The sequence below is a fragment of the Atta cephalotes genome, assembly GCF_000143395.1.
Source record: "Atta cephalotes unplaced genomic scaffold scaffold00032, whole genome shotgun sequence".
Lineage (NCBI taxonomy): Eukaryota > Metazoa > Arthropoda > Insecta > Hymenoptera > Formicidae > Atta > Atta cephalotes.
The window spans coordinates 2,843,973-2,858,955 of NW_012130096.1; the positions used below are offsets into that span (position 1 = coordinate 2,843,973).

At 34.2% G+C, this 14,983-nt stretch overlaps 2 protein-coding genes across 2 annotated transcripts; one reads left to right on the plus strand and one right to left on the minus strand.

Annotated features, from left to right (window-relative positions):
- The first annotated feature begins 6,058 nt into the window (after positions 1-6,058).
- On the plus strand, positions 6,059-10,260 carry LOC105621220 (calreticulin). Its single transcript, XM_012202690.1, has 8 exons — positions 6,059-6,143; positions 7,858-7,962; positions 8,039-8,242; positions 8,602-8,753; positions 9,155-9,421; positions 9,513-9,749; positions 9,894-10,037; positions 10,243-10,260. The coding sequence occupies exons 1-8, from the start codon at positions 6,059-6,061 to the stop codon at positions 10,258-10,260; spliced, it is 1,212 nt and encodes a 403-aa protein (XP_012058080.1).
- A 1,284-nt stretch (positions 10,261-11,544) lies between these two features.
- LOC105621222 (E3 ubiquitin-protein ligase TRIM23-like) lies at positions 11,545-14,790 on the minus strand. Its single transcript, XM_012202691.1, has 6 exons — positions 14,722-14,790; positions 13,782-14,342; positions 13,367-13,475; positions 12,817-13,190; positions 12,183-12,551; positions 11,545-11,916 (listed from the first exon to the last, which is right to left on the minus strand). The coding sequence occupies exons 1-6, from the start codon at positions 14,788-14,790 to the stop codon at positions 11,758-11,760; spliced, it is 1,641 nt and encodes a 546-aa protein (XP_012058081.1). The 3' UTR covers positions 11,545-11,757.
- Between the last annotated feature and the right edge of the window lie 193 nt (positions 14,791-14,983).

Here is a 14,983-nt window from a genome sequence, read left to right on the forward strand (position 1 = left end):
ATCCAATGAGTTCTTATTGGAACTTACGGTTGAAAGATTCGTCAGACCGATTGCATTATCACCTTAAAATTATCGTCACAACGATAGAATTTTCCGATTAAAAAAATAAAAAAATTATGTGTTATTTAATGACTGTTAAAGATTACCTCTAACATAAAAAAATGATATTCTATGTGTGACGATTGTTATAACATATTGTTTCGAAATTTAATTGCTATTTACAAATATTATAGAAATATTTTATTAATTCAACAAAATAGTTAATAAATAGAGAAAAAGGTGGGTTTTCATTTTATATTTTTCTAATTTTTTATTTTTTAGTTATATTCAAGTCATTGATCGCAAACGATAATTTATTGATTTAAATTTAATAAAAACACTTGAAATAATCAGAATAATTCCATAAACTGGGAAAAATTGTTTAAACAAAAGGAAATATGTTGAGACTATCTGAATGTAATAGAATGTAATAGAATAAAATGTCACTTTTCCTATATTTTTACAGAATCTGATTTCTTCAAATTTACTTGGACTTTCCATGAAGTTTGTTCGTATCAATTATAATTAAAAATATCCTCAATCCTCCTATTCCTTTTGTTTAAATCAATTTTTTCGCGGAATTCTATTTTAAAATAGATCTCCTAATACTTATTGTTAGACATTTCGTTGGAGGAACTCCAATTCTAACGCCGTCAATTATTTATAACATTTTATTTATTTTACCATTTGAAATGTTTTCCTTTCGAAATGATTCCTCTCGATGCTGATAACTTTTTCTCTGATTCTTCGAATGCGAGCTGATGGGTCGTGGCAATTTCAATGAATGTACACTCATGTTATCTGGATTCCCGATGATGCTCTCGAGATCGCTAACGTGGTCTGACGGTCTCGGATCAACCTTTGCACTTTTCGGCGTCAGATCGAACCCATCTCTGCAGCCGAATAAAACATTTTGCTAAATCATTTTCATAAAGATTTGATCGTTTCGAGAATATCGACACTTTGCCACTTTACATTCGAGCTTGTGATAATAAATCATTGATAACGATTACGGCATTCATCATGAGCCATTCGACCTTTTCTATCATTAATTGTAAGTTAAAGCATTATCCCTTGACACTGTCTTATATAATACGTCTTATATAATACGTTTCGACTATCAATTATATTTACACGCATTAATTATATTTTTATTCATTTTTTCATAAAAACAAAATTAAATTATTAGAATCAGTAATAAACTTTAATTGTTCTTCTTTATATTTATTATACAAATAATAAATTTATTTATGTAGGAATTATTTCCTAATTTAATTAGAATTCTGCACTAATAATATAAAAAAAGTTTCAATCGAATTGACTGAAATTGTGATATTTTGTAGAAATCATGTACAAATTAAAAGTATTGTTAGGTAAAATATAAAAAATGGGGAAATTTATTCTATTGCCATTTGAAAATCGTTAAAACTTGCAGTAAATAAATATTTACTTAATAAAAAAATTAATTAAATCAAATTAATGTTTATATTAAATATATGCTTACATTTAACAAATATTTACTTTGAACTATTTAACAAATATTTATTAAAATTCTTTTCAATGTAATGAGAAATGCTTTTTTTATAAAAAATATACATATAATATATATATATATTTTTTTAAATATAAAATAATTTATAATATAATGTATTGAACTACCTGTACTCTTCAGTATTGTCTCGATAAGATCTATATTCCGCAATGTCCATTTTTTTCGTCCCAGATCCCATTCCATTAATTTGCACCTCTTTTTTTCCATTAATCATTTCCTCGCGCTGCGATCGAATGCTCGAGTTGGAAATGTCCTCGAAGGTATCATTTGCATATCCGTTTTCAGCCAGATTTTTCGAACTATTGGAAACCATCACGGAAGCGTTTTCATCTGTTACACGTTTAGAACTGTTAGAAATGTCGACGGAGTCTTCAATTTTAGTCACAAAGTTTTTTTCAACGTGGGAAAGTTCCGAAATAATTTCACTGCCGTTCTCCATCGTGCCGATCGACTCCTCGACAACGCTATCATCGCGTAGAGATTCTGAATCCTTAAGATTATGTTGAACTCTCTTAGAATCTATCTTTTTCAACGTTTTGACATCAATAAAATGCTTTTTTTGTTCAAGATGCATCCTAGAAGTCTCGTTTGATTTTTCAGACAATCTTAGTTGCTTCGAAATTGAATTATCAGACGACGCTTTCCCCCTCGAGATTTCAGATGATTTACTAAACTCTTTTCCTTCCTCGGACTTCGCAGTGGTTTTTGTTCTCTCCAAACGTCCGGAAAATCGTCCACTGGCCGTTAAAGAATTTCGCCGCGATGTTTTCGAGCGCGAGAGTGATTTTGACGGAATTACCGAGTCATCGAGCACGCTTTCGATCAAACTGCTTTCCTGAATTGTCATTGAATCCGAGATAAGACTTTCTTGCTTTCTTGCGGAACGCGATGATTTATCATCTAATGGTGACGCATCCTCAAGATCGATCTCGGCGGCTTCTTCGGGAAGTTTTGCGTTCATTTTGTCTGGCGTCGATATTTCATTTCTCGATGAAAGTTTCGCTTCCTCCGCGTATTTTTCAAATCGAGTATCTGGCATTTTTATATCGAGCTTGAGCTTTGTGATTTTCCTTGGTGATTCTTTCGAACTGTCCAAAGGAATCATTGAGACGCTGCTTATCGAGCTGTCCATATCCTGGAATTACAAAATAAATTAAATTAATTATAATATTGTCAATTTCTCAAAAAGAATTTAACTCCTGCAGAACGACTAACACTAATATTTTATCTCAATATTATAATTTCTTTAATTATGTTCCTTAATTATGTTCCTTTATTATTTCCTTAATTATATTACTTAACAATGTAACCTAATGAGAAATGACAATGGAACGATGTCAAATCAACATCAATTTAATGTCGATTCCATTGTCATTTTTGACTGGCAACTGTTATGTATAATATGTATTGTATCACATTTGTTGAGTAGGAAATTATATTGGGCACATTTCAAGACAGTAAACCAACCAATCATGTTTTATTGCTTGGCGAGCAGACCAATAATGTAGATTAACTCTCTACTCTTTGTCTTTTTCTAATCTTTAGAACTAGAAAAAGACAAAGAGTAAGTTGAACCGAGAAAGTTAATCAACATTGATGGAAATAGATATTAATGAACATGTTCAAGTTAACAAAGCAGCTAGCCTACTCGCAAACAAGTAAACATAATTGATTGTTCCTTATAGATTCAACCAATTACATTCAATCGCTCGGCGAGCAGTCTAACCGCTTTATCCCAACGTTTGAACGCGTCCAATGTTAAGCGGGAAGCACAGACTCTTGCATAACGCATAAGACAATAATGCATAAGAAAATGTACCAATCAAAGTTCTCCATTTTTTTCCTTTCCATGAAATAAAAAACTCTGGTTCAATTTTTTATGCCTCATGTTTTATGCGTTATGCAAGAATCTGTGTTCCCCGCTGTTAGTTAATTTGTGTGCTGCAAGCTGTAATCATAATAAGCCTGTTTTTTTTGGCTGAATTTTTGCACCTCATATCTAAAAACCTAATATCTAAAATATTAAAATTAAATGGCGAATGTATTATATCCACAAAAATAAAAATATCAGGATCATTTAAAAAGTTTTGAACCTCAACATGAAGATGGCATTATTTGTCAAAATCATTCTACTACAATCGTCTACTACATGTTTTGCAAGATACTTGTGAAAATTATAGACATTTTAGACGCTCAGTTGTTATTTGAGTCATTTGTCGACATCAATCGATGATGTCAGTGTTTCTGTAAAAATGGAAAAAATCGGATAAGATGGAATATCGATCACCAACAACAAATCACCAATAACAAAAATTTACAAATTGCGATTCGAATTAATTAACTATCCATTGTATTCACCAAATCTGATCCCCAATGACTTTTTCTTATTTCCTAGGTTCAAAATTAGGCTCGGAGGATACAGATTTTCGTCAAACAAAAACACTGACATTGACTGGCAAAAATAATTCTTAAACAACAATTGAACGTCCAAAATGGCTGCAATTTTCATAGATATCTTGCAAAACATGTATGATTATAGTACCAGAAGGATTTTGATGAGTAATGTCATCTTCATGTTGAGGCAAAATTTTTCAAACGACCCTCATATATATCACATATTATATAAAAATAAATATTATATATAATTAAAAGAATCCCAGCATTATTAGTAATTTTAATTCAAATTTCAAATTTGAGAACAAATTCAAGCAGAACAAGTCATTATGATATTAAAATGATGTCAAAATGACTTCAAAATGATCATTATTTTCCAGTTATTTCCGATGCATTTTAATGCCGTTTTGATGTTATGACTTGTTGTTCTGCTTGGGAATTATAATTCTATTAATTTTTAACATTAGAAAATTTCTTTTTATGAATTTCTATCGGCTCTTTCTCTTCTTTTCGGAATATTTACCTCTTTCCATTTCTGCTCCTTGCTTTTCATCTTGTATTTCTCCTCGATCTCTTTCAGACGCGCCAGCGCGGCGTTTGCTTTTGAGGAGAGCATGTCTTTTTTTTTAGGTCCGATTGTTCTAAATTTATTTTAAAATTCTGTGTTCGACTTTATGTATGTGCATCACTTGCAAATTTCAATTATCCACAAAGAAACGAGAGACGAGTATCTTGATTTTGAAGTGAGTCACGGTAACTTATTCTATTCGTTCTTGCCATGACAAGTTTGCTTTCTCGTTGCCATGGAAACGGTGTGGGACATCACAAGAAATATCGACGGCCATCGAGAGTCATTAGATCCATTGAATATAAAATGTATAGTATATTTATAGACAACTTTATCTCGCTTTGGAAATATGAGTGAAATTTTGATAACGATCATTTAATTATATTTTTATAATTTAAATATTTATTGATAAGAACATGAAATAACAATTTAAAATATTCTGTTGATTCTTTTCATCAATATAACTTTTATTAATATAACTATAATATAACTATAATATAGCTTTATAACTATATAACTTTAATTTATTCTTTTATCAATATAACTATATAATATATTCTTTTATTTATCAATATAAGTAATATAACTCGCGTATTATATTAGTTATATTGTTTTTACACTAAAACTTAGGTAATTCTAATTTGTGACACAATTTGTGAACTCAATAATTGAATGCAGGTTTCTTCCCAAATAAAACAAGCATGATTATGATATCAAAAAATAATGTTAAAATGATTCCAAAATAATCGTTAAAAATCATTTTTCAATCATTTCCGATTCATTTTAATATCATTTTGACGTTTTCGTGATTTGTTGTTCTGCTTGGGTTTTCATTCTGACAAATACGAAATTCAATTGACTTTTGCACAAGCTGAGAATAATAAAATACATCATTAAATTAATTATAATTAATTAAATCAATAATTGATTATAATCAATTATTCTTCTTAATTAATAATTTATAAATAAATCATTATCTCCGAGTACAAAATACTTACATTTGATTGAGAGTACCACTTGTGTGAAACTCGAAAGCAAAAAAACTATCGAGAATTAAGAAAGAAAAAATCGTAAGATTCACTTTTTTCCAAAAGAAATTACAAAGTTCTTTCAAAAACCGCGCGCATTTGACTGCCAATCGGCGGCTTCTGTTGCATCGGGCGATTCCGTCTAAATTCGGCTATTCCCGCTTTCCGCGTACTGCCGTATCGACAATAGATAAGTGGCCGCGATAAATCGGCGTGACGTAAAAGTTGTGCGTGGCGCGGCGTGGTGAACGGCGCCGGTGACTGCCACGGCGCGGCGCACCGCTGGTTAAGCGTGGTCGGCGCTGATTGGCCGTCGCGCCGTCCGCCAATCGGCGCCCTCCATCTGTCTACCTCGACGGCCGTAAACTCGCCAACCACGTCCGCGGAGCGAGCATTATCGGCCAGTTCGTCGTGGTGGCAGGTGCTTTTTTCGTCGTCGATCATCTCGGACTCACGTCGTCCTGTCGGCGTCCGAAAATGCGAGCCTCCTGCGCGTTCGTCGTACTCTTGGCAATTGCCGTGGCCACGGCGGAAGTATATCTTGATGAGAAATTCAACGATGGTGAGTAAAAAGTCAATTAAATTTGTCGATCACAAAGACCACCCGGCCCGGCCTGGTGAATAATTTGGGTGGTGGTGGGCTTCTCCCTTTGCCACGAAGACCATCACCAGTTTCGTGGATCTTCGCGACGAACCACACCCTCGAGTATTCATCGTCACGCGTGTCTCCCAACGGGAGGATAACACCGCGAAGAAACGACGATGGAAACGTCGTCTTCGTAGGCGAAAAGACATGAACATGGGTACGGCGATCTCTCCTTGGTAACCGCACGCCCTGCTGCGTTCCGGTGGTCCGTTCCACCTCGCCGGCCGACGTCGCGTATCTTCCGCGAGAGATCGTCAGTTAACATGACGGGAAATTGTTAAGAACCGTATCGTGACACATCATGTTTCCGCATTTCAAACCATATCGGCCATATGTGCCTCTCGGCATTCTCGGCAGGGATGAGAGAGGGAGAGAAATGGAGAAAGAAAGAGTGAAAGGACGAGAGAGGAGCATCGCGAAAGATCGAGTAAGTGACACGCAGGCGGAACGTCGGAAGTCGCTTTTCATGGCAGTCGCCGCCGCGCGGCATCTTGCGACTTGCCCGCCGCCGCCGTCGCACCACCGCCGCACCGCCGACATGACGCCACACAGATCGATCCGTCGATCTGTAACGTAAGTTCGAGACTCCGGTGGTGCTCCGCGCGATGATCCGAGATGAGAACAACGACGAGAACGGGGCCGGAATAAATGGCCTCCACAGGTCCGTTTGCGTCACCACGTATATCTCTCGGCGCTCTTCTTTCTGACGCCTCCATTCCGTTTTCTTCTCTGTCTCTCTCATGCGAAATCCACCGCGCCTGTGGCTGTCTCGCTTCGAGTACTGAGTACTCGACGAATGGATCTTGTCGTCGAATGTTATCCCGTTAAATACAGGATTTTGAGCGAGCACTATCATCCCTCCTACCACACTTCGTCCTTCGAGTTCATATCATTTTTAAAGTATGTAAAAGTATAAAAAGATACGACGAACCTTCGGTCTCTTTTTTTGTAGCTCGATTTCTTTTTTGTCGAGCGGACGTGGAGGTAGTCGGGACTAGATGGAAAAAAAGAATTGCAAGAGAAACAGATCTCTTATGTTTGCCGATGACAATGGAAGCGCGATAATTAGGCTTCGTTCCTTCTTGTTCCTCTCTTGCATATTGAATTATCATTGAAATTAAGTATGCCGGCGAGGAAGTATTGTATTATCTTTTCGCCTCTTAACGGCCGTTACCTTCTTAATTTTTAACCGGTTCTCTTCCCCTCTCCTTGTTCATCTTCCTGTTCGGGAAGGCGATAGAAGTTGTCTGTAACCACGTTGCTGTTTAATATTTATTGCTTCTCTGATAAATTGAGATTCTAGGAAATAATTTTTTTATTTTTAGATTGAAATTGAAAAATATTATAGCTTGTAAATATATTACAATTTTTGTCATTAAATTTAAAAAAATTTTTTTTAATTTTTATTTTTCTTATTATTGAGTCCTTTATTATTGATTTTCAAATTTAAAATTTAATATATGGTTCATTAAGTCAATTTATTCAAATGAATAAAACAAAGTAAATTAATATAAATTAAATAATAAATAAATTAAAATAAATTAAAAAATTAAATTAGAATGTTTATAGTTAATAAAATATACATTAAAAATTGTTATATAAATTTACAAAGAGATTGTCAATATTTCAGATTCCTGGGAAAAGAATTGGGTTTATTCCGAGCATCCTGGTAAGGAATTCGGAAAGTTTGTTTTAAGTTATGGAAAGTTCTGGAACGATCAAGAAAATGATAAAGGTATTTAAAAGGAATACAGATAATTGTTACGAAATAAAATTCACTTATATAACGAGTTTTGTCAAATTTTTCTCAGGTATCCAAACGTCGCAAGACGCAAGGTTTTACGCTCTCAGTAAGAAATTTACCCCATTTAGTAATAAGGATAAAATCCTTGTTATTCAATTTACTGTAAAGCATGAACAGAACATTGACTGCGGAGGTGGATATGTTAAAGTATTTGACTGTTCTCTCGATCAGAAAGATATGCATGGTGAAAGTCCCTATCAGATTATGTTTGGTAAGTTTCCTTATCTCAAAATATATTATTGATAGCGAATAATCAGTTAGCCCGAGCCTAAGAGTCACTGGTCATACCAGTGTATGATAAGTGCTATAGGAACTCGGAGAGAAATACTCTTTCATTATGCCCTGTAATAAGTATCTATACATATTACAGGTACCAGAAAAGATACATTCATTAAAGAAGCTAATTAGATAAAGTTCATCAAATTATCTTGCTTGTTTTGTGTAAAAGTGACTTTATATCGTCAATTTAGAAATTATTACATGCAAAATGATTACAAAATTTAAATATATATAATATATATTTATTTTTTTATTTATCGATTTCAACTCAATGATATCCTTTCTATACAGGACCGGATATCTGTGGACCTGGAACCAAAAAGGTTCATGTTATCTTTAGTTACAAAGGAAAGAATCTTCTAATCAACAAAGATATTCGTTGCAAAGATGACATTTACACGCATTTGTACACTTTGATTGTCAAACCTGATAACACTTACCAGGTAAATATGCGCTATGTTCGTATAAAATTATAACCGTTGTAAGCCATGGCATATAGAAAAACTTAAGATGTAAGCAGTAAAAAAAATCAACATGTTGAATTTGCTACTGCTTACATTATAACGGTCTCTGATTAGTCACACTTCGTTTCCTGTTTACCTTTTACTGTTTAAATTTTTTTTATATCATGGTCTTAAACATTATCGAGCCTAGAGTCACATGTTCTCACTGATTGCCGTGGAGGATAGGTGCTACAGGATCTCGTAAAACGAAGATTATCTTGCTTATTAATCGTATAGAGGGGATACCACTCACTATACGCATCCAGCAAAGATCAACACATTAATATAACTAAATGAAAGTTTATCTGATTTGATGACCCTTCAATAAAATTATTTTTCAGGTACTTATTGATAACGAAGAAGTTGAATCTGGCGAATTAGAGGCAGATTGGAGTTTCCTCCCTCCGAAAAAGATTAAGGATCCATCTCAAACCAAGCCCACTGACTGGGACGACAAACCCAGCATCGACGATCCCAATGATAAAAAGCCTGAAGATTGGGATAAGCCCGAGCATATTCCTGATCCTGAAGCAACTAAACCCGAAGATTGGGATGATGAAATGGACGGTGAATGGGAAGCGCCCATGATCGACAATCCCGATTATAAGGTTTGTATGCTGAAATTGATATGCATTCAGGGGTTTATTTTATTCGGGTATTTTCCTCATCATTATTCTTAAAATTTATATAATTTTTTAGGGTGAATGGAAACCAAAACAAATTGATAATCCCAACTATAAGGGACCATGGATCCATCCCGAGATTGATAATCCTGAATATACGTCCGACTCCGAATTGTACAAACGTGATGAGATCTGTGCTATTGGTTTTGATCTGTGGCAAGTTAAATCTGGTACTATTTTCGATAACGTTTTGATCACCGACGATCCGGAAGTCGCGCGCAAATTTGGAGAAGATGTCTGGAAACCCACTTTGGTAAATACTTATTCATTATATTGCTATTGCTATTTTTTATTTGTTTAATTATTGATATGTGTAATATGATCAATATATACTCATCATAGATTCTCTAAATTTTTAACAATAAATGAATTAGAAAATATTTTATCCTGTAAATAGGAAGGTGAGAAGAAGATGAAAGAATCGCAGGATGAGGAGGAAAGGAAACGGCGAGACTTAGAAGCTAAGGAAAATGAAGATAATAAGGATGATGAGGACGATGAAGACGCAGATGAGGAAGAGCACACTCACTCAGATAACGATGTAAGTATAACGATTCTATGCACATGATTTATGTTCTATTTTCAGATTTTACGATTAAACTTGCGCATGATGTTCATATTTTCTCTGATTTCTACTGATGAGAAAAAATTGGAATTCCTCGTTTCTGAGTTTAAACATTCCAATAGATTCTTTCGATTTTATCGATCAATGATGTTAACTGCTTTGTTTCTTGTTTATTTTGCAGGCGCATGACGAATTGTAAATAAATGTGTCGCGTGTGGACACAAACACAGACTGTATTCCAGGAGCTACGTGGTCGCGACACGCACTAAATTCTCCCACAGGCACAAAATTATAATCTAAAAATACACAATAGCAAGAGAGCAGGATAATACCCTTGTTGATTACGTCGCTCGTCGTATTGTCCACAAGAACATCATATTGAATTCCGTTTTAAGCTTTTAAACTAAAAATCTCGCCCGATTTTGCTAGTGTTTTTGGCCTTGGTATCACAGCGCCTAAAACATTCTTAGCCATCCAAAAAATTTTGTATTCGAGTGAATTTATTGTCTTGAATTACACGCTTAGCTCAAGTGATCTACATTTCTGCAAAGTGTGTGCTGGAATACGGAAAGAACAGATATTAGAAAATAAAAGATACAAAAGAAGAAGTGTAGAGAAGAAAGAAACAAGAGAGTCGTCTAGCCCGTGTCCACCATTGGCGCAGCTCCACAAAAGACTCTAAGTTGTTCCGTTTTTGTTTGTCAAGTGTTTTTATATACATTAAAAGGTAATTGAGATGTAATTTAAATAACACGATGCTATATTATATATAATATATACATTATTTCAATTTCCGTACAATGTACGCGTAATTCAAAAGAAAAAAAAATCGCTCCAATTATTAAAAAAAAAGGCAAAACGTAAGAATGATAGATGTGTGCAAATGTGACTGAGTGATTACAATTGGTATGATTATGTATCAGAGGCAATCCAATAATCATGTAATAAAATAAATAAGACTTTTCTAGATGTGCTCAGGCGTTTATTTTCGTGAAGTCTCAAGCTCTCACCTCGATCGAACGCGAAACCCAATCCTGTTGCCGATCCATTTTCATCATTAATGTGTACGAATCGATTGTGCAAATTTTTTCCAATTGTATATGTACATACATGCATATACATGCTTTTATTGTATCATGTTCGAGTATAATTAATCTTGTAATTCCATTTTTATATCGGAAAATAAACTGACATCATTTTTCTCCGAAGTGATTATGTCGTGACTTACGAATTACTTTTTTCTTTTTTGGGGTATAGCGTGACTTAACAGAATAGATTTATCTCGTGGATTAACGAGTTATATAATAAAGGGGAGATCTGCGATATAGTAGATTCATCATTCACACGTTGACATCCATACTTATTGAGCGAATAAAAAAAAAAGATTTATATTATAAATAAAAAAAAAATGATTGTATAAAGTATGATCGACGTCGAAATGTGTTGTGTGACTGAGATATTTTTTAATATAATTCTCTGAATACGTGCGATATTCGAGTTTATTTTATGGGAACAGCTAGAAAACAAATCATTTTCAACGTCGACTGTACGTACAAATATTTATCTTGCATGATATCTATCTACCTATCTAACTTCAGTCTGCTTCGTATCATCTTAACGTGGAAATCACAATTAATTAGCGTTACATGTGTCTTCGGCTTTTTCCATACATAAATAATTTTATAAAGAAAAAAATTTATACACATTGCGTCGAAAGCCAGTCAAGACCTTGCAACGTACCACTGGCATTGGTAACTAACGATGAGCCTTGAATATGCCATATTCTCGCACAACAAAGTTTATGCAAGCCAAGTATATCGACTAATTCCTCTACACTCGCACAACCAGGAACGTCCTGTAAAAATATGAATTTGCTTGGAATTTATGCAATATCTAAAATAAATGAATTAATTAATTGGGCAATTATTAGACAAAATGATAAAAAATTTTAAATATTAAACTTTTAATGATATATAAATATATTCGTTGTTTATAAAAATTTAGTAAGACGAATTTATTTAGAATGGTACATTAGAAGCTCAATATTTAAAACTTTTGTTATTTTGCTTAATATAATTACATTTATCTTATATAAACATTTTAAAGATGGGTTACATTTACCTGTTTATTAGCATATATTAAAAGTAGAGCATCCTTCAGTTCTCGTTCATAAAGTATTTTTGATAATTCTTTTCGTGCCTCTTCGAAGCGAGATCTATCGCTAGCATCAACCACGAAAATAACAGCTTGTGTATTATGATAGTAATGCTTCCACAGTGGTCGAAACTTCTGATGACCGCTAACATCCCAGAGAGTAAATACGAGATTCATGTACTCCAGACTTTCAACGTTGAAGCCGATAGTGGGAATCGGTGGATTTGGCAGCGTGACACCTCGCATAGCAGATAAAATACTTGTCTTTCCCGCACCATCCAGTCCTAGGATTACTACGCGCATATCGATCTTTGTTCCAATATGTATTCTGTTATCCTATTATAAAATGAATTGAAAAAAAATTTATTAACTATATTAAAAAGATAAACATTTAAAAAAATCATCTAATTTAATATTACTGATTATTTCATTTAAAAAATTAAAGTATTTAAAATGCTTAGAAAAATAAAGATTAATATAAGTTTATTATAATTGCTTTATGATATCGCTAATTAGTTATTCAAAATTAATTTTATAATTGAAAAACAACAATTAAGATATTATATAATTAATATATTCATAATGAAAATTATCTACGAACCCTACTAAATATAATGGGAATGGAGGATTCAGGACTGAGAAAATCCGGTCCTAATTGCGCATAATGTTGCTGCTGTTGCTCCAATGTTGCCAGCACTTCCTTGACTTTTTCCGAGCTGCTCAGCAACTTCCAGTCCTCGGAATCGAGTATGCTTTCGCATTGGATGCATACACCGGCCACTTGTGATCTCGTAGACGTGAGATCTTTCTGTTGTTGTCTCAATGCGCAAAGTCTACCGCGAGTCTCCGTCTCGATATACGCCATCGCTGTTTTTTCTTGTTCAGTCAAAACAGCACGTAATTCTTCGAAATGATATCGCACCCTCCTCCTCGCGTCTTCGATCGCCCAGCCTTCCAATTCTTCAATTACTATTTCTGAAAATATAAAAACATAAATTGAGAATAACTGAAATGATGAAATACAAATTAGAGAAACGTTTAAAAATATTGAGACCTCTTAAACAATTTTTATTACAAAATTATTTTTGTCACGTTCTTTTTTCTAAATTGTTAACATTAAGTACAATTTTTGAAGAAAAAAAGATAAATACCTATTTTATGTGCGGTATCTCTCATGCTTTCCATAAACTGCGTCATCTTCTGCAATGCCGCGATAATGGATTTCCTGATATTTTCGGCTTCTTCCTCGACCAATACTGGCTAAAATTTAAATTTAAAACATAGATAAGATATTGAAATATATCGGTATATAAAAAAGAAAATTACAAATGATGCTTTTAAGGTCCATGGATTTTTTCTATATAGGAGCTGCATTTTATGAATTTTTATCTCAGTGTGTATTTTTATCCAGATGTGTCATTAGAATGTTAAGATATATAGAGAGACTGCTTTCTCATCCTAATGAAATGGATTATAATGTTCACAAAACATTCTAATAATTGGCATTCTAATAATAAATCTGAATACAGAGATAATCAACTTCTGTATAATTACAGATGATATTACCTTGTGCGTACTATGTTTGCCATATTCTTTGCATAGGTAGCACATCAAGGAATTGTGACAACCTTCCTGAGTACAAGTGAATTCGGCCACATCCGCTGTGTGTATTGGACAGCGAGGCTTCTCACGTGGCTTCTCCGACAGCGGCACGCGTCTATGTTTGCCCAGGGTTTTGGACGAATGTGTGATAGTGTCGCAAGCTTCACACAGGTGCGTGGCACAGACAGTACAGTAAAGAACTGCAGTATGTGCTTCGTCCTCGTCGCACGATAGATTCGACTGAAGCCTCTCACGCTCCAATACCAGTGTTTTCTGGCTGTTGGACTGCTCCAGTCGTTCAAGCAGTTCGATAAGCGCAAAGTTCTTCTTCAGACTATAGATGCTGTTCTCGTGAATGGCGGTAGGTTGTCGATCAAAGGGACATAGCAAAAACTGTTGCTCCGACATACAAGTCCTCAACCGCAGTAAGCACGAATGGCACACTGTGTGTCCACAGTGCAACAAACGTGGCACTTTCACACCGTCCACTGTGAAAACTTCCTCGCAAACTCGACATTCCAGAACCTGTTAATATTTAAAATATAATCTTGTAAACTTTTATAATCAAATCAAATATTCATAATTAAATATGTTCAGTTTAGTAAAATTATTCAAATGAAATATTTAACTAAATTTCTACAATACATATAATTATTACGTTTGTAAATCACAATGTGATTCTGAGTGACTGTGATCAAATTCCAATTAATTCAATAGATTAATTAAATCATAAAAATAGTCACAGAAATTTCTAATAATATAGTTCATTTCGAATTTTCATAATCATCTAATTAATACGAAAATTAATAATTCTATATCTTAACAAACTACGGGTATCACTCATCAATCGGAGTTTGGTTCAAGTCACTTTTAACGCATTATCGTTTCCAAATTTGTGTCTTACATTTGACTTAGGCGCAGTTTTTAGCGAATGCTTCGTGTATTTACTCAGTCGATCCGCGTTTTCATCCATTGCGGAGATCAGTGACATCCAGTGCGGAGAATCTGACTGACTTTTCTTTCGTCTGTTCTTCGTCCAAGAAATCCAACTGCAGATTACGCGATAAAGGTTAACAGTAAAATCAGCTCTGAGTGTAAAAATGCTTAAATTAATTTAAATTTGTTCAAATCATTAAACCAGGGTGAGATCGCGGAATGGCGTAGCG

Bases quoted from the DNA above. Each gene is read 5' to 3' on its own strand.
- LOC105621222 (XM_012202691.1), bottom strand. From the start codon at position 14,790: ATGGATGAAAACGCGGATCGACTGAGTAAATACACGAAGCATTCGCTA. The intron at 13,476-13,781 runs GTAATATCATCT...TTTAAATTTTAG, and splicing joins GCAAACATAGTACGCACAAG to CCAGTATTGGTCGAGGAAGA. The intron at 12,552-12,816 runs GTTCGTAGATAA...ATTTTATAATAG, and splicing joins TTCCCATTATATTTAGTAGG to GATAACAGAATACATATTGG.
- LOC105621220 (XM_012202690.1), top strand. From the start codon at position 6,059: ATGCGAGCCTCCTGCGCGTTCGTCGTACTCTTGGCAATTGCCGTGGCC. The intron at 6,144-7,857 runs GTGAGTAAAAAG...TCAATATTTCAG, and splicing joins TGATGAGAAATTCAACGATG to ATTCCTGGGAAAAGAATTGG. The intron at 7,963-8,038 runs GTATTTAAAAGG...AATTTTTCTCAG, and splicing joins CGATCAAGAAAATGATAAAG to GTATCCAAACGTCGCAAGAC.